Below are 19,956 nucleotides of genomic sequence, written 5' to 3'. Positions count from 1 at the left end.
AAGGCAACTAAACACTTGTGTTCTTTATATCCGGGAATGTACAATCAGCCGCAAAAATAACAGGAAGCAAGCTTTTTATCCCAATTTTCGTTCTTTTTCTTCATTCTGTGTGTTTTCAGGGAATGGAGTTGTACTTTTTTCTGAGTTATTCCTCTTGTCATTCATGTTTGACTTGAACCCCACGTTGCGGACAATAGTATGAATGAGCAGGATCATAGACAATTTCCCTACTATTATTTTTGCCGTTGACTGTACTTTTCCTTTTAGTTCCTATCACCGTTACCATCTGATCTTAAATCTTACCAGATTTGGTTTCTTTACACATATACATGTAGTTGATGCTAGAAGCCTATCATGGTCGGTAATTTTGCTACGTCCCCAAAATAGTTTATCATGTTGATGCAGTGTTGCATTTTAGTTTTACGGATTTCGTCTTAAATTGTACAGTCCAGTGCCTTCAGGGGACTCAAACTTTGAAAATATTTCCAATCGTCTGCCACTATAGCGTTTTACAAAGTTACGATATTGGACACAGAACTAAGAACATGAACACATCTTTTATAATATGGTACTAAAAACTACTGCAAATCTGCCATGTTATATATTAAGATGAAAATCGCTGGGATAGGTCGATGAAGGAGATTAGACAAACACGAACTCGATTTCGAGTTCCGGCCTGGACACGAGCGTCATTTGTGTGTGTTTCAATCAATTTCTCACGACTAGAGCCCGAATATTCAGGCATTTATTTTAGGTTAAAATGGGCAGGCAAGAAGGCATATATGATATGGAAAATAGGCACCAAAAGCAGGCACAACGAACCGAAAAAAGTGACAAATTGCAAATCGGTTATATTACTAACTAACTAACTCCCTAGCCTTCTTAAACCCGAAGGTTCATGGCTGCAGCAACACAGGCCTTCCATCTTTCCCTATCTTGAGCAAGATCTATATACTCTTTTCCATCCCTACCGATTTCCCTTAGGTCCATCTCAACGTTGTCCCTCCATCTTCGTCTTGGCCTTCCTACAGGTCTCTTACCATCAGGTTTCCCAACAAGAATCCTGTATACTCCTCTTTCCTCTCCCATTCGTGCCACATGGCCTGCCCACCTAAGTCTTCTTGATTTAATTATTCTAATAATATCTGGACATGAATACAAATTATGTAGTTCTAAATTATGTAAACTTCTCCACTCACCTGTCTCCTCATCCCTTTTAGGTCCAAAGATTTTCCTAAGGATTTTATTCTCAAATACTCTCAATTTATGTTCCTCTTTCAATGTAAGGGACCAAGTTTCACATCCATATAATACTACAGGCAAAATTACTGTTTTGTATATTTTAACTTTTAGTTTCTTAGATATTAAACGAGAAGACAAAAGTTTATGAAGAGAGAAGTAACATGCATTTCCTGAATTAAGCCTACTTTTTATTTCCTCTTTAATATAATTTTCATTTGTTAATATTACTCCTAAGTATTTGAATTTGGAAACTGGTTCAAACGAGATGTTATCAATAATTAGATTTTGATTATTACCTAACACTTGGTTTCGGCCTGTAAGCATATATTTAGTTTTCTCTTTGTTAACTTCCAAACCTATCTCTTTAGCAGTTTTGAAAAATATTTTAGCATTATTCTTAATTGTATTCATATCATCCCCTAGTAAGTCTACATCATCTGCATATGCTAACAACTGAGTCACACCATTTAATTTTAGTCCTTCTTTAGTTTCTTTTACCTTCCTAACAGCATATTCTAAGGCAAAATTAAAGAGCAATGGAGATAATGCATCTCCTTGTTTTAACCCATCATGAATTGTAAATTTGTCAGACATATTAATACCCACACGAATTTTACTTTCTGTTTCACTGGTGCATATTTTTATCATACTAACAAGCTTCTTAGGTATTCCAAACTCTACTAATATATTATATAATTTATCTCTTTTGACCGAATCATATGCTTTTTTGAAATCAATGAATAGTTGATGGACATTTTGATTATATTCCCACTTTTTTTCAAGTGTCTGTCTGATGTGAAAAATTTGATCTGTAGTTGATCTGTTACGTTTAAATCCACATTGATAATCACCTATAATTTCATTAGCATATGGGGTTAGTCTTGTTAAAAGAATGTTAGATAATATTTTATATGTTGTTGAGAGTAGAGAAATTCCACGGTAATTATTGCAGTTCATTTTATCACCTTTTTTAAACACAGGGACAATTATGGATTCTTTCCACTGTTGAGGGATTTCTTCTTTATTCCATATTAAACAAATTAATTTATGAATTTGACATATTAATGAATTTCCACCATATTTAATTAACTCAGCTGGTATTAAATCAATGCCAGGTGCTTTGTTATTCTTTAGCCTTTTAATAGCATCTTTAACTTCAGTCAAGTTAGGTTCTGGAACTAAAGGTTCTGCTGTGTGTACTTCATTCACTACTGATTTATCTCCTACATGGACATTTAAAAGGTCATTAAAGTAGTTCTTCCATCTATTTAGAATATCGCTTGGGTCAGCAAGAAAATCACCGTCTTTATCTTTTATCAAGTTTACTTTAGGTTGCCACCCCTTTCTAAACTCATTTACACCTTTATATAAATCTCTGATATTTTTATTTTTGCTGTTTGTTTCAATTTCGTTAATTTTGCTTTTCAAGTAATCTCTTTTTTTACTTCTAAACGTTCGGTTAACTTCTCGCTTTATTCTATTATAATTGTTTAGATTTGTATCATCAGAGTTATTTAACCACCTAAGTCTAGCCTCATTTCTTATTTCTATTAGATTATGACATTCATTATCAAACCATGGCTTACTTTTTCTTGGTTTATGGTATCCTATACTTTCTTTAGCTGCTGATTCTATTGCATTACGTATGTGCTCCCAATTCTGATTTACGTCTATTTCATTTATATTTTCATCATCATTTAAATCCTGCAAAATATCAAATCTATTTGACAGTTTAATTTGGTAATCTTTCTTAATTCTTTCATCAGTAAACTTTCCTGTATCAAATTTTAGAACTTTTAGATTTTGTTGCTTATGATTTAACACTGCGAGTCTTTCTCTTAATTTAGCAATTACTAAATAATGGTCACTGGCACAGTCCGCACCTCTATGTGTACGAACGTCAATTATACTAGTATGTCTTCTCTTATCAATGAGAATATGATCTATCTGATTATGAGTTTTACCATCTGGAGAAGACCAGGTATATTTATGGATATCTTTATGTTTAAAAGTGGTACTTTTCACAATTAAATTCTTTGAGGTTGCAAAAGTAATCAATCTTATACCATTATCATTACTTAATTCATGAAGACTTTCTTTACCAATCGTAGGTTTAAATGTCTCTTCTTTCCCAATCTGTGCATTACAGTCACCTAACAGAATTTTCATATCATACTGAGAAAATTTATCAAAGACCTGTTCTAACTCTGTATAAAAATCATCTTTAGTATTATCATCTTTATCTTCCGTTGGTGCATGTATGTTTATTAAAATAATTTTACACCACCTACCCTGTAAAACTGCATATGATATCCTATCATTAATAAATTCTACTGTTTTAAGAGCCGAGATAATTCTATTATTTATAAAAAAGCCTGTTCCAAAATTATGATTTTCAGTACCACCATAGAAAAAAGTATAATTTTTAGTTTTACAATTCCCTTCTCCTGGCCACCTAACTTCCTGGACAGCTACTACATCTAATTTATACTTAACTATCTCATTAACTGTACACTGAAATGCCCCAGGCCGGTAAAGGCTCAGAACATTCCAGGTGCCTAATTTAATATCCTTATTCCTAATGTAGATCTTATCCTTAGTCCAGGGACCTCCCAAAGTAGTCCCCACCCGGAGATCCGAACGGGGGACTATTTTACCTCCGGAATATTTTACCTTGGGAACATCCATGGCCTTATATTGCTGATTCTTGACATGGCTTTTTACAGTGCAGAGTTGTCAGCTCTACGCCTAACCCCCAATATGAATGGAGGAACTACTACACAAGATAAACACAAACACATTAGACAGCACAATTACTGCACAAGATGAACACAAACACATTAGATAGCACAACTACTACACAAGACACACACAAACACATCACAACTATAACACAATATAAACACAAACACCCCATAACTACTACACAATATAAACACAAACAAACTACACACCACAACTACTACACAAGACAAACACAAACAAATTAGACAACACAACTACTACGCAAGGCAAGACAAACATACTAGACAGCACAATTACAACACAAGACACATACATACACACCACCGATACTACACAAGACAAACAGAAACACATTCGACAGCATTACTACTACACAAGATAAACACCAACACACTAGACAGCACAACTACTACACAAGACAATCCCAACCACACTAGACTATATATAAAGTGTGTGTATGTATGTATGTATGTATATAATTGCATGGGTGGAGAGAAATAAATTAATATTACTCCTAAGTATTTGAATTTGGAAACTGGTTCAAACGAGTTGTTATCAATAATTAGATTTTGATTATTACCTAACACTTGGTTTTGGCCTGTAATGTTTATCTGAAGAAAATGTTATCATTTTCATAGCCACCATGTCAAGTACATTATAATTAAATGAAATAGCCTAGCCCATACGCGCGCTCGCTCACATACACAGTTGCTAATGTAAGGTGATAATGTACTTAGAACATTCCTAAGGAGAGTATTAACATTTAAAAAGGTTATATGTATAATTTTATTAAAAAAGTTACAATTGCTTGGAAATAACATTTTTACTTTACTTTGTTGCCTTGATTGCACATAACTAGGGCTCGGAATTTGAAGACCTATACATTGCCAAAAGACGTAAAAATATTTTAAAAATACGTAAAAACGGAAAAAAGGACGTATAAATGTGATCAAGATTAATTAATAACTTCAGTTTTAACCTCCCCACCCCCTCTCTCTGTGCGGCACCTTGAGATCTTTGCTGGCGTGTGCTGTCTGGTCGTATACACCGTACTGAAAGCTTCAAAACAAGAGAAAGTAGCCACTTACAGCGCTACCTTCCAGACAAGTTACGGTTAAAGGACCTTGTACCGTACCTGCTTCAGTTGTCCAAAAATGTTTTTCTCTCGTTTCAGGAATCGGTTTAAATATATTTATTTCTCTCTTATTTCTTTACTACAGAAAGGATATTTAAGAGGTGATGAACTGATGATGATTCGAATTGAGAATGGGCAATAAAAACTTAGTCGAAAGAAGGTGAAGTCGCAAGAAAAAGCCGTTAAGACCTAAAAAAAAGCTAAAAAAGGACCAATAAGCCAGAAAAACGCCGAAAAAGGCAAAAAAGGACAAATAAAACCCACCTTTTTCTGGCCTACAATGACCCAAAATGAACATATATTATGTTGGGCCTCGTCTTCGGACACTAGGGGGAAAAAAAAGGATTTTTCCTCAACTTCCGACCCCTACACATAACCTATTATTTTATTATTAAGTTAACCTATTATTTTATTATTAAGTTTTCAACATTATAAATGTCTTGTCAGATAGAATTCTTTTTCATAACAGAAAATGATCTCTCTACTACTTCGACAGAAACAATTGGACCAGCAGGTTATTGTAACCGGATTCATATCGTCAAGTAAAGAATTTAGACCGCTAAGAACATCACAAATTGTTTTCAATTTTTTCCTAGTCCACGTTTACACTTTTGTGCAACATCTAATCTCTTTTCTCCTAGCACTTCCTTCAGCTGTTGCACCGTTGCCACGAAGACTTTCGTGGATGCTATAAGAGTTTCACCCCTATTTTCCAGCTTTGTAATTGTCTCTGGCAACACGATAATGTGCTAATACACAAGGTTTTTGAAAGAAAAATAAGTTATATACTTAAAAAAAAAACTTTCAAAAATGTCATTGAAAATGGCAAAAAGAAAGTGTCAAAATTTAAAGAATAGGCAAAACGAAGATCATTCTAAAATATTAGCAACAACATAAAAATTGCATCAAGAAAAAATATCGATAAATGCAGCACGCGAAACTTCCGGGCTCTAATCATGACCAAACGTAACAGAAAGGCGACGCTAAATAACATTTAAGAAAATCTACGCAGGATTCGAACCTGCTGGATTGTCATCACACTACTCTAACCTGCCACCACATAAACTGACCCAGGAAACCAGATTCGCCACACTGTGTATCCGTGCCACGTAATTTCCAACGCAGTACTGTAAAACATTACACCACCAACGCGTTTCGAACCGCAGTGAAACCTCGCTGGTCCAGTTCTCTTCGGAATGGTAAAGAAACAAACAAAGAACGGGGGATTTCCTATTTGATAATATTTGCATCTCGCGTTCACCTTTCCCCGTATCCATCGGCGCACCGAATTCGCCTAGAGTCAACATTGCCTGCAAAAGGTAAACAGAACGCGCGCTTCCCCCTCCCCAACCGCCCCCAAACCCCGTGCGAAAAGCCAGGTGTTTACTCGTGTGCATCCCTCTCGCTAGTGGGATCTTGCCTTTCAGTCGTGTCCCACGTTTTACCAGCAGAGATGCTGAGGAGGATCGAAGAGCTTTCGTGAGATGTTTATGGCTGTCTTCCGAGGATTTAGAATTAACGGACGGAGATGAGATGGAAGGCAAGGAAAATCGCTCGATGCAGGAGGGGGGAGTTTAAGGTCGTCTTCGCTTGAGATGCTCCGCAGATGTGCAGGAAAGCTCGTGTCAATGTTTTTGGGAACCTTGCCTCTTCACTCTCCCCTCATAATGCTGATATTGCTGTTTACCGAACGTTACACCCCCTTCCTTCCAGAACTGAGACGCCATACGTAAAAAATAACTGAACACTCTTTTTTTCGCTTCAACCGAGCCGACCTCCGTGGCGGAGTGGTTAGCACAGCGCGTCTTTGTAAGTGTCGCTTCATCAGTTTAATCGTGTCACTCATTCTCATCGTTGCGATTGGCCAAGAGTGGCAGAACAGCGAAGTAAAATAAGCCAAATAAATCAATCGTTTCAGCCCATCAGACCTCCGTGGCGGACAAAGCCCGCTGCAACGTCAAGGCCCCCGGGTTCGAATCCTCGCCTGCGCATATGTGATCTTCGTGAGTGTCGCTTCGTCAATTTAATCGTATCATCACTCATCCTCATCGGCGCGATTAGCCAAAAGTCAAGAAAAACTACGCTAAATAACAAAAATAAAAAAGTAAATCGTTTCAAGCAAGTATATGGTTCGTGCTGAACAAATTATACTAGCTTTGATTCATTCGGTTAATTTCATCTCGCTTTCCTACCACTACTGTGTGTGTGTGAGAGAAGGGGGGTTATGCTGTATACATCTTCTTTATTTTCAACTTTTGTATTCATAAAATAAATCTTATTTTATATTGCCTTCGCCGTCTAATAAATTTTACTTAAAGATGGACATCTAGTATCCGACAAAGTACGAATATCGTTTCATCTTATAACCACACAACAGCCAAGAGACTGTAAGCTGACCTCAAAACATAATTACGGTTTCCACCTATTAGACTGCAGTGTCAATCAACATATTTTGAGACTTATTTACTCTTAAGCATTCTTAAACCCGATGGTTTATGGCTGTAGCTTCACATGCCTTCCATCTGTTCCTATCCTGCCTAAGATCAATCCAATCTTTTCCATCCTTACCGAGATTCTTTAGGTCCATCTCAACATTACCCCTCAATCTTCGTCTTCGCCTTCCTACAGATATCTTAAAAGCCTGTTTCCTTTTGATACAGAACCAGAATCTCTATTACCTTGGAATCGCACTGTGATTTGCCCAGGTTTAATTCGCACAGTCTATTTAAAATTCTTGTACTATAAATATTCCAAACCGCGGAGGGAATTACGAATCGTCCTAGATATTTGTGGTTACATCAGCATCACAATGTCTTCATTTTGTGCAGTGCTGTGTGCAAAAGACAGATCTTAATACAGATAGCTGCTAACAGGCGGTCAAGCTAAACGTGTACATGTTGTATTTAAAAAAAAAAGTTAAAAAAAATAATCATTGTGCTATTTACTTATGTATCGCGTCTGTTAACGTTTTTTTTTCTTTTTGCAGGGCTCGCGTGAAGGGCGGGCTTCGACTCCTGGGAGCGGAAGCAAGCACAGAACAATGGAACGTGAGCGTGGACATCAACCCGAAGCGGACCGTGGCTACAGTGACGGTCTTCCGGCGGGAGTCGAACCAGCAGATGTCAAGGTCGCAGAGCAGGCAAGGCATCTTAATTTGATTCTTGGCAGTAACGTTTGAAATGTTTAATTGCAAATGTATGCTGGTATTAGTGTTTTTGTAACTTGTGTCGCTTTTCTGTCAATCTAGGTTAATCACGACTAAGAGTTAATTAGGACTTATTGAAATAAATTAAGGCTTGGCTGAACCTTTGGCTGAAAATATCGTAGCAGTTTTCGAAATTCCAGAATGTGAAATATTACATCTCGTTACAATTCCTTCTAGAGCATTCACGTGATATGATTTCCTTTCACTGTTGTTTGATTTTCTGATTTGTAAGCTCAGTGGTTCGGTGTCACTTTAAACTGTAGTTCCAGTCCCGATTAGTCTGAGATTAAAGTGGGACTAAAACAAGGTTAAAAAAGGTAAAGCGCTCCCCTGTGCATAGCACCACGCCATGAAGGCGTATAGGGGGTGTGGGGGTAACGCCCCACACTTTCTTGATCCGGTCTTGAGTGGGGGTGATGTGATCAGCATCACGCCTCTGACCGCCTTTACCCCCCCAGGGTTTCCCCCAGGTATCCATGTTATTCGACGCTGGGTGGGCGCCGGGGCCGCTTCCAACGTTAGAAAAGTTCCCGGATTTGAACCGCTTTGACCAAAAACCACGAACGTCCAAATGTGTCGAATTATTCAAATCGTAACGATCTTTAACATACCGTTCGGTATGTGGGATCGAACTGGGTTGATGTAGGTCACTGATCATTCATCCCCGATTATGGAGAAACTCGCTATTCATGGTAAGCGAGAGGTGTTAACTACACACATATGAGTGGCAAAACGTAACACTTGAGTTTTAAACCCCTACAGACTGGATCAACATGGCTAGTGGAAAATGGTATACCTGTCTCTGAAGTTCTGCGAAGTATGGTTATGAATTGCCTGACAACTGACCACCGTCCTCCCAGACATTTATTCCAATCGAATTTACTCCAGAATGCCGATTCAGTTACATGTAGTCTCTTCCTTGATTGCAATTGTTTACACCTGTTTACAACGATTGCTATCAAGGAAGCTCGGCAATGCCTGACAGACATTCCTTATATGTTTCTAGATATTTCCTGTCTGGAAAGGCGATGGCTAAATGTCTGGTATTTGGAGCTCTTTGTACTTCAAAGATTCTACAGATCGTTACGAAATAGGGCTACTTTCACAAGTGGATCCCTCTATTATCATTTATTAAAGATTTTTTAGGTCATTTTAATACAATTTTAAGGTTTATTTATAGGGTATTTTGAGACGTTTTAGGTTCCCAATTTCCGAGCTCTGGCCAATACCATATGTGTACTTTTCACCACCCTGACCTCACCAAATAACTATATATATTAGATTGCAAACTACATTTTCATAGCGTCTCTGCTCTGAACTTAGCTTTAATAACTATAGTGAGGTTAGTATACTCTACCGTAAATCAACTAACCGTGCTATTGTTTTTCCTTCTTTCGTGACGGAATGTTTCGTTTTCCCAGCCAGCTTTTTTCGAAGTGGGAACAAAACGATGAAAAAAGAAGCTTTGTCTGCCCGCTCACTGTTTTGAGGCATCGCCCTCCATGCTCGGAGAAGAATAACAGTGACAACATTGTTTCGGATGATGGATCACCGCGGCGTTTCTCTGCCGCATTTCTTCTCGAGTATCGCTCCTGATTATGATACGATATTGATCCAAACTTTGCCCATTAATCTTGCCAGGTCACACTCCGTGCAAAGGAGCGATGAAAATAAGTTTCTGACCCGTGTCGTGTGGTGTAGATATTGTCGGGAAGTTGAAAAAAGGATGTTACGTTCTCTTCCCCTTTTTTGCCCCACGTGTATACCTATATAAAGCGATGTGAGCGATTGTTTGCAAAGGGGAAATGTGATCAAAATCATTAAGCTGACTGGAAAGTGGCTTTAGTTTACACTTGCACAAATCCTAGTATGCATTTACGCGATAGAGTATTCGGTTGCAGTGGATGGGCCAGTAAGACTGTAGAGTTGAAAGGGAGAGACTGATTAAACCACAATCATATGCACTTATAGGCGATACCACTTGAAGCACTACATTTACAAGATGAAGGGCCATTCATAAGGAACACCCATGCTCAGCCTAGGATTCGAATTCGGGACGACAACGTAAATATCGATTTATGTTAGAATGAAAGAAGTACCACACACAAACGTCCATTACTTAAATCAAAATTAGAACTTGGAACCCATAAGCCTCAATGGTAGAGTGGTAGCATCATAGCCTCGGAAGCCAGAGATTTATTTAAAACAAATCCTGAATACATGTTGAATCCATTTTTTATCAGTATATCAACAATGAAAATGGAATAACTTTATAATATTCACTTACACACGTAACAAGTATAATAACAACGATAGAAAACCAGTGTTATTAAAGCTTCAGCTGTTTGATGCATCCTTGTTTTGAGAGTTCGTTTGGAGATATAATTTAATGAATTGTAGACGGTTTGTAGTCCCTCCCCCTCATCTCTCATGCACACAAATAACAATAATAATAATGCTAACATTGACAATGACAGTTGAAACGCATTTGGTCCCCTCGAGGCGGGTCGCCACGTCACTCCTCCGTTAAGTTTATTATCACCTCGGCTTCACACTCCGTAACCTTCGGGGCTTGAGACTCCTGATCTCAGGGTTCGGGTATACTCAATGAAAGTTAGTCCCAGGTTAACAAATTTATTACTCTGGGTAAACGTATATATATCCACACAGAACATTCCAGTGGAGAATGAGGGACGTTATTTTTCTTTAGGGCATCAATTTAAATGTTGCATTAACATTTTTCTTCTGGAATACAACTGTGTTGGCATATGGGGACAATAGGGCATCAATTTTGCGACTCAAGGAACATTTAATCCTCCTTCCTATTAACCAAAGAATAATATCAAATAACAAAAATAAAAAGCTCTTAATAGTTAAAGCTTATTTAACTTTAAATAATTATTTAATAGAGCTAAGCTAACTGCAGTAATTAATAAACTGCTTAATTACCCTTAATGAAAACTAATTAACGATGAACGTCATCCTTCGTGTAATCTTCCTGGTAGGCCGAGGAATACTGCTATCTCTCGTCTCCGTTCTACCAGAGTAGGCCAAAGATGAAGTCACTTCTACAACGGTTGTTGTGAGATGTATAATCTACTAATAGGCCGAAGAATACTGATACCCTTCGTTTCCGTTCTACTAGTAGGCCGTCTCCCAACAGTAAATATATCCACGAACTAAACCGTAACCTAATACAATGCGTATAATCTACCTGTAGGCCGTACAAGGAGTACATTTTCGTTCTACAGGTAGGCCACACTGTAGGAGGTTGAGCTTATAACAATGCGTATAATCTACCTGGTAGGCCAAGAAATATTGCTACTTCTAGTTTCCGTCCTATCAGAGTAGGCCACACTGTAAAGAGCCCTCTTATATCCCCAAGCACCCGTGTGCTTGCAAATTTTGCGGGAGCAGAGCTCAACCAAAAGTCGCCGTAGAGCCAACACAGAGACTGACGGACCGGGTTTTTTTTTTTTTTTTTTTTTACCTAAGTGGGTCAGGACATCAGCAGTTGAAGTAACCTGCATCTTGTTGGTGTCGCTAATTTTATTTACAATAATAAAGGGGGTTAGTCATAATGTACAATTACCCTCTGCAACTGTCGCAAGAGGTGTGATATGCTAATGTTCCCAAAAATTCCCAAACATACATACAAAAAGACGGCACAGGACATTACGTGGTACCTTACGGCACCAAAGTGTCGACTAAATGGGTGATAACCCGATGTCGAGACGAACGGTCCGGCGCCTGCCGAATCTGCTGCAATCCTTGAAGTAGGGTAATCAGCCCTGTCAGGATGTCTGGTTGTGCGAGTTGTTGAAGCAGATCCAGGAGGGTCGCTTGAGGATTGGTCGAAGGTTTTGGAACTGCTGGGCTGGTAGCCGGTCGAGGCGCCGGAGTGCTGGGGCCTCTCCTGCTAGGTGGTGGCCACTGATTGGCCGGTCTCTGCAGTGGTGCTGATCTTGGAGCCGTGGCGGGTGACGTCACTGGGACTTCCTGTCGAATTGGCCGAGTTGGAACTCGGCGTCGGTGGTCAGATTGGGTTTTCCTCTCTGCTTTTATCTTTTTGAAGAGAGGACAGCCTCTGTAGCTGGCGTAGTGCTGTTGGTTGCAATTCACGCATCTTGGTGGTGTGGCCCGGTCCTTTTCCGGGCAGTCAGTAAAGCGGTGAGCCCCCGCGCACTTAACACAGCGGGGCGGGGCGAAGCAATGCCTCTGGCCGTGCCCGACCCTCTGGCACGCGTGGCATTGTAGTATTTGTGTAGAGCGATATTTTTCAACCCTTATCATATATTGTCCCAGTTCATGTAGCTTGTAGATCTCATACGACTTCGGAACATTCGGTAGGACGACCATTATCAAAGGTAATGGGCGTCTGGACGGAGTGGGACCAGGGGTGACGTGGTCCACATCAGTAGCTGGTGAAGAGCGTCGAGATGGAGCTTGGAGGCGACTGGCACTGTGGACGGTAAATCCATGTTCCCTGGTCAAGAATGAGGCGACTTCCTCGGGGGTCAAATTGTCCGGGAGGTGTCGAAGGATAACCTTTAATTTTGCAGCGGCTGAAGAGCCGTATGCATATCCAATCTTTCTGCTGTTCAGGAATTCACAAACTGTTGTGAAATCCCGTTGGTCGTCCGTGATAACTCTGCAGCACCCTCTTTTATAGGTGAATCTAGCGCGTCTATTTACAGCTTTCGAAATTTGGTAGGAGAGTTCCTTCTCAGTCATGCTGAAAATAGAAATGCAGGGGGGCCTGCGTGTCGTAGTTGGTGGTGAGGAAACTGGCTTGTTTCCTCGTGTCGAATTGGTGGGCTGCGACTCGGGCTGACGGTCGCTGTCGAATTCGCTACTGGAAGAGTCCTCATCATCTACTGCTTCTTCTGGTCGTTTCTTACGGAGTCTCTTCTTTGGTTTCCCCTCATCCATGCCGGGGAAAACCAGAAACGAACGTGTCTCCTCTCTACCTCCGCTGCGCTGAACGGGCGGGGTACTACGGCCTCATGCCTGTCATTTCTGCAGTGCACGTACGTGGATTCGAAAGATGAGAATGAAGGACGGACCGGGGCCGCGGTTGCTGCTTATATACAATTCTGAGCGCAGCACCATCGCCTCTAGTGGGTACTCGTGAACTACGAGAGCGCTGCTTAACATTGAGTACCATCTATACGGGATAACAATAAACTACTAACACAGTAACGCTCCCTAGTGGGAAACTGTAGAACTACATTGTCTACCACGCATTGCAGTGAAATCGTATGAGAAGCGATAACATAATAGATAAGCTTACACAATGCGATTTTCAACAATGGCAAGAAAAAGAACATATTCATCATCTTGTGGCGATCTTGCAGGATCGTTACACAGTAAAAGTAGTATTACGTATTAACTCTTTAGCTGCTTCATGCATGCAGTTTTGTAAGTTTGTTTGGAGGGGTGGAAACCTGGGGGATCATTTAATAAATTGTAGAGGGCTTGTAGTGTAGAGCAAAGGGTACTGTACTTCTTTATAAGGATAGCCTTGAAGCTTTCGTATAGAAGAAGCTGTGCTGTGCATTTACTGTTGGTACGTGGGATCCGGATCTGAAAAGTGGCAAGAATTTATTAGTGAAGAGTTGGTCAACTCAGTGGTTGTTCCATTCATTTTATCTTCTCGTCATTCATCCTCATCGTTACCATTAACTCTAGATGTGGAAAAGCGATGTAAAATAACCGAAATAGAACCAAGAAGCTCCCGACGTCTCGGCGGCAGTGATAAGCCCTACATAATAGAAGGTGGTAATACATAGCTATCGTCCATATGTCCTAGCGGGTAGAAAATTAGGCTGCAAGACCTACTATTCTGAAATAATCTCTTGTTTTCTCCATATTTCGCATACCATTCTTGTCAATCCTAGACTGATTCTCCTGAATATTCTAGCACCCAGTGAGACCAAGCCAAGCTGCACTCTGTGGCGAAAGAGCCCTTTGACGGCTGACGCACGTCGTTTTCTCTTGGCTAGCACTGCCGAACAAGCTTAGCCTATACCTCCGCCACTGTGCAGCGTAAACAAAGACTTAACACAGTTGCCAAAGTGCCGCTGCCCTCGCTTGATTGGGAATTGCTAAAGATGGCGTAGTTTATTCTTTGAGAGCCATTCAATGTTTCCCTTGACAATCAGTTCGATGGAATAATACCACCTCGGCTGCGACAGGCATCTCCTCTTAATGGAAGACGTCTTCAGTAGCCTCTTGCATTGATTTGTCTCCAAATTTAAGACAGTCTTAAGGCAATGAAGCGACGGGATGGAAGGGAGAAATTCTTGACAAACATTACTTTCTTCTCCCTTTTTTTTATCTCGAAAAGAAAGAAAAAGAACCAGAGACGGAGACAGCGAAAATACGATGAGGAATCGGAAATTAGTAGGGAATTCTCTTCAGCAAGAAGGTTCTTTTGTTTTTTTCGAATCCTTTCAAAGAAAATTGTCGTCGGAGCTCGCTGAAACAAAAGACAGGCGAATTACTGTATTTTTCTTTGCCGATTCCGCGCTCCGGAAATAAAGAGATCAACTTTTCCCTTTTTTCTAGGGAAAAGAGAGATCCACTGGCAAATTGGAAATAAAGCCTTCCTTTGATTTTTTTGAGTTCTTCAGATGTAAACTGCAGGAATTCAACTGCATTTTCGGTGCTTTTAAATAACTCCCTGGCTTCTTCAAACCCGAAAAGGACTTCGCATTATCCTTGCCAATTCCTTCCAACTTCTTTTGACTGTTATGCGTTTAGACTTGTCCTCTTGCATCAGTTTTTCACACACACACACACACACGTATATATGTAAGGATATCGCAAAGCTCTTCTCTTCTCGGAAGGCTTTGTGTGATTTACTAATTCGAGATTGCACTGAGACTAGACATCTTGAGTTTGATGAAGTTTTCTCTGGATATCAGCCAGGTGATTTCTGCAAAGGCTATCGAGAGCTATTTAGCTAAATATCATCCAGAAATCACCTGGCTGATATCCTGAGAGAACTGCTTCATCATTCACCTCCAGGAAAGCTTCAAGAATTACATCTTGAGTCTGGTCTCAACTTTCGCGGATCTATAGTCGACTCACGATCTCGCAACTAAAGGTTCTTGGTTGAAATCCAAAGATATGCATAAAGGTGCACGTCATAAATTTTGTTCAATCTATACTTATCGTCGCGATTAGAACCACAGAAGAAAGGAAGTGACGCAAAGACGAGTCCGAGACTTACTGTCCGAGGCTTCAGTATCCTTCGAGGTTTTGGTAACTTTTCACGTAAATCAAAATTGCTTTAGTATGCAACGGCGAGTTGTTACCTGATTATTTATAGATGGTGAAGCTTTCCCTGTTTATTACTCCGTGCCATGAATACACATAGAAATGTGGAGCTAGAACCCCGCACATCCTTCGATTTTGGCCCCTGGAGATGATGTAATCAGCAACATGCCCAGGATGCCTTTTCTGTTTTTCTTCGCTTTCCAATTCTGCACTAGACCATGTGCTTCTTAATATTCCACGTTCAAATTATTCAAGGGCTCTCGTGTCAGATTTTCTCGAGCAATCTTCGGTCGGTTGATTGATTAAAATATAATTTTTGGGTGCCTCAATACTCAATAACCCCAAAAGTACAAATTAAAATTAAAATAAAATTCAAGATTACAAAGAGATTAAACGACAAGAAATTACAATAAAATACAATAAAAATAAAATCAAGGACAATAGAAACAATTCAAGCAGTAAATTAAAATGAATGGCTTATTGCAGAAAGGGACCTGAGTCACATTTTTGAGGTATCGGAGTTAATTTTTTCATCTCCACTGTGTCTAGCAGCATACTGCAGGGGGGTGCATTGAGGGTTGCAAAATTAACTATTCATTATGTTGAATATTTGAGCCAACAACGGTACATTTCTTTCTTACACTATTAATATTATACGATTTTTCATTGTTTTTCTCAGAATTGTGCAAAAGTGACTCAGGTCCCTTTCTGCAATAAGCCATTCAAATATAAAAGCAATTAAGTTCAAGAAAGGTACATCGTGGCACAACCCCTTAACATAACTAAAATCAACACTTGTCTCTGATGAACATAAATACCCGTAACAGTGTTAAAAGCTGAGGCTGTAAAGGGCCCTCAACACATTCAAGAACACATTCAAGGGCAAAAAAACAGGACAACACACAACCCTACAGAGGATTTTTACTGGCTGTAGGTCCAGACGCCAGATCCTCGTTAGCCTTGAAGACTGCAGTTACCGGGGTGTACTGCGTGACGTGAGGTTGACTTTTGAGGGCCTTGCAAGAAAAAGTTATCCCTTACACGCCCAAATCTGGGGTAGATTACTGTTGCATGTTGAAATATCAGGTATCCATACGACAGAGAAGAATACGTGGAAGAGATGGATTGAATCGAATTGATTTTGTTGCTGAGCGAGGTTCAGTTGTGGCTGGTCTACCACCTAACCCCAAAAGTCCAAATTAAAATTAAAGTAAAATTCAAGATTACAAAGAGATTAAACGACAAGAAATTACAATAAAATACAATAAAAATAATAGAAACAATTCAAGCAGTAAATTAAAATATAAAAGTAATTAAGTTCAAGAAAGTTAAAAGTAATATGATAATAATTTCTGGCAACTCGCAGGAATTTTTGATTATTCGTATGTTGATTTATCTTACTTCCGATCGTTGATGAGCAATTCACGGAGCATGTCGCGAAAACGTTTTGAAGTTTTGATGTTTCATGAGATTCGGAACTCCATTCCAAACCTTGGGTGCTGCGTGATAAACTGAGGTTCTGCAATGATGAAATTGGCAACTTTTCTGGCTGAATGAGAGTGAATTTGGCTTCCGAAGTTTAATTTCGAAAAGAGTTAGCGTTTTAGCTATTAATGATGTTGGCAGTGTACAAGTGGTGTTTTCTCCGTGTGAGACATCATACATGTACTCGGTAATAACGACACTTACTCTTGCAGAAGTGTTTCATCTGAATACGTTACTTTACAGCGGTTCTCACACTTTTTTCTCATTGTACCCTTTGTCATAACTAAACGTCTGATGTACCCCTACCATAGGTTTTCTCCGAATAGTGGGTTTTGGGGATTTTTTTGGCTGCCTGATATGTTAGAGGCGTGTATCTTCGATAGAGCAAAATGGTAATCGAGCTGTATATGGAAAGATTGCAAGGAAATAAATATTATAATTCTACATTTTATTTTGGGTGTTCCTACGTCTACAATCTATATGATTAGTTACAAAAAATAAAAATGTAAAACACACTTATGCTAAGAAGCATATAAAAAACTTTAATTTTCCTTTATTTTTCAAGAGTTATTGAAAAAGTGAAGAACAAGAGTAAGTTAGTAAGCAAACTGTCAACAACAATTTTGTAGTTTTTATTGTAAATCCTCAGTTTCTAGTGTGAAGGAGGTGCCTGCATAGTCTGACATAGTTTCTTGATGTCTGGTTGTGCACTTGAAACTTTCAAACGGAAATTCGGCTCCAAAATTTTCTATTCGGTACTACTTGTTTTAGGTACACCATGGTTGAAAAACCACTCTCAGAACTGATTGCGTACCCCCTTCAAGTAGTTCATGTACCCCTGGAGGTATCACAGTTTGAGAACCACTGTTTACTACGTTTCACTAACCAGCGTGCAATAATTTCATGCTCCACCGCAAAGAAAGTCTAGTTGGCTGCACTTTTTGACTCGCTTTGACTCTGTTTGCACCGAAGCGTCTAGTTCGTTGATTTCGAGTCAAGTAGTGTATTTGGTGTCTGCACCGTCTGCACTACCTTCCGGACCAGTGTAGGTATGGTGTATGGTCACGTGGTACTAACTAATCAAATGACCGTTTAAAGCAGCAGACAGGCATTTGTTGAATCTTCTGAACTTGAACACCGCTTTCTGTCTAGTTGGTTGAACGTAATTTCCTTGCACCACTCTGACACTGGATACACCTGCACTGCACCGAGTGTTAAAAAGTGCAGCCAACTAGACGGGAATGTTGATTTCGTTCCAGCTTCTATACGTGACATAATCGCTTGAGGTTACTGGTTGCTTAGCTACTAACACAACCTGAGCAAGGGGGAGGAGGGAAGCGTCATTGAATTCTTCAAAATCGCTCCAACGGCCAAGGCTCTCGGGCAAGATCATCGGAATCCTGAGCCTGCTACTGTCAATGGGTCGAACACGATTCCATTTAAAGCACGAACGAATAGCAGCACTCAGCCCCGCTGGCTTTAATAGCGGAGGTCATTATTGGATCCATTTCCTCGGATTAGGCCATCATTCAAAGCGTTGATTGGGCGAGAACAAAGAAGAATCGGGGACAGGAAGAGTTAAAGCGCCTCGTCTCCTGTAATTCCGGAGGAATTAATCTGACAGAGATAGGTCAATGGTCCTAGTCCCCCCTGGCAAAAAGCTGCGGATCTTCAAGTCAATTCTTCTTCGTTTCGGATCGACGATCGTGGCTCACCAAAACCAATTAAGTAGGTTTCCCTGCACACGGAAAAGGAAATGCATTTTAAATGCATCAATCTCAGTCTTTGGTCGAAATTCTCATTCCTTTCATCTGAAAAAAAGGGCGCGACCGTTCTTCTTACGTCATCTTGGAACACATGCCCCGCCCTTCGAAGTGTGACGTCGCAAGCAAAATGAGAAAATTGCGGAGTTCTAATTGTGCAATTTTATACCTTTATGCAGTTTTAGTTATTTGTCAAATTCTGTTCAATTTAGTGCGTTTGGCAGCCATTTTTCAACTTTACTCTGATTTGAACGACATTTTCAGTAAGTGGTCTGCGACATCATTGCAGGCATTTCTAAAATATTTTTATGAACTTTCCACTACGGCTACCAAACCTAATTTTTATCTTCAGTAATTAGTCACCTTTATTAGTGTGCTTATATCTCTCTCCTGGTAAATAATGTTCATCTGTTGAAAGTAGTTACGCACAGCATCGCCTTTAATGACCATCTCTTCTCGTTTAGTGCCTAGATCCCAGCGACAGAGTACTAACTTCAGCTTCTTGTCCTTAGCTATCAGCCATTTATTCCAGACATTATTGAGACCGTGGCAACTCGTATGGAGAAATCGATGGACCCAAGGACCGAAAACCTCCTCCGTCGTGGTTGTCGAAAAGGTCAAGCCGGAGCCCTAGGCGAGCTTCTAAGATTGGTTTTTCCGGATGAGGCGCTGTTAATTAAGTCCCCGTTTCATGTCCCAGCGCTTTATCATTGTAGCGCGTAGGACCTGTCGGTGGCCCCGATGGTAATTACCCCGCCGAGCGTCGGCCAATGGGGAAGCGGTGTTGAGAAGAGGGCTCGGATTGTTCTGACGCTGATGGAAACCGCTGTTTCTTCTCCTGCTTGCGTTGCGACGATGATCGATACTGCAAAGGGAAGGTCTGCATTTCCCAACTGACTTGTCGTTCAAATATGTCGGGAACCAATAACTAAAAGTCACATGCGCCTCCCCACCCTACACCCTTTTGGAGGGATGTGAACTGGGAGCCATAAGATATGTACTTGTGTATCTCGAGGTTGAGATTGCATTCCAGATATTCTGAATAACGACACACTCGCATGAGGCCTGTTGAAGAAAGACTTGAGTGGATTTTTTTA

General features: G+C 40.0%; 1 protein-coding gene across 2 annotated transcripts in view; it reads left to right on the top strand.

The window, feature by feature from the left end:
- dtn (transmembrane protein 132C dtn) overlaps positions 1 to 19,956 on the top strand; it is a 404,875-nt gene that overhangs the window by 292,151 nt on the left and 92,768 nt on the right. For both annotated transcript variants that reach the window (XM_083128325.1, XM_083128324.1), the window contains exon 3: positions 8,109 to 8,261. In XM_083128325.1, the coding sequence (XP_082984451.1) occupies positions 8,109 to 8,261 (153 nt within the window). The remainder of the gene's footprint in view (positions 1 to 8,108; positions 8,262 to 19,956) is intronic.

Source organism: Lepisma saccharinum, chromosome 9, assembly GCF_977018435.1.
Source record: "Lepisma saccharinum chromosome 9, izLepSacc3.1, whole genome shotgun sequence".
In the NCBI taxonomy this organism is placed as follows: Eukaryota; Metazoa; Arthropoda; class Insecta; order Zygentoma; family Lepismatidae; genus Lepisma; species Lepisma saccharinum.
This window is presented reverse-complemented; position numbering and strand designations above follow the sequence as displayed.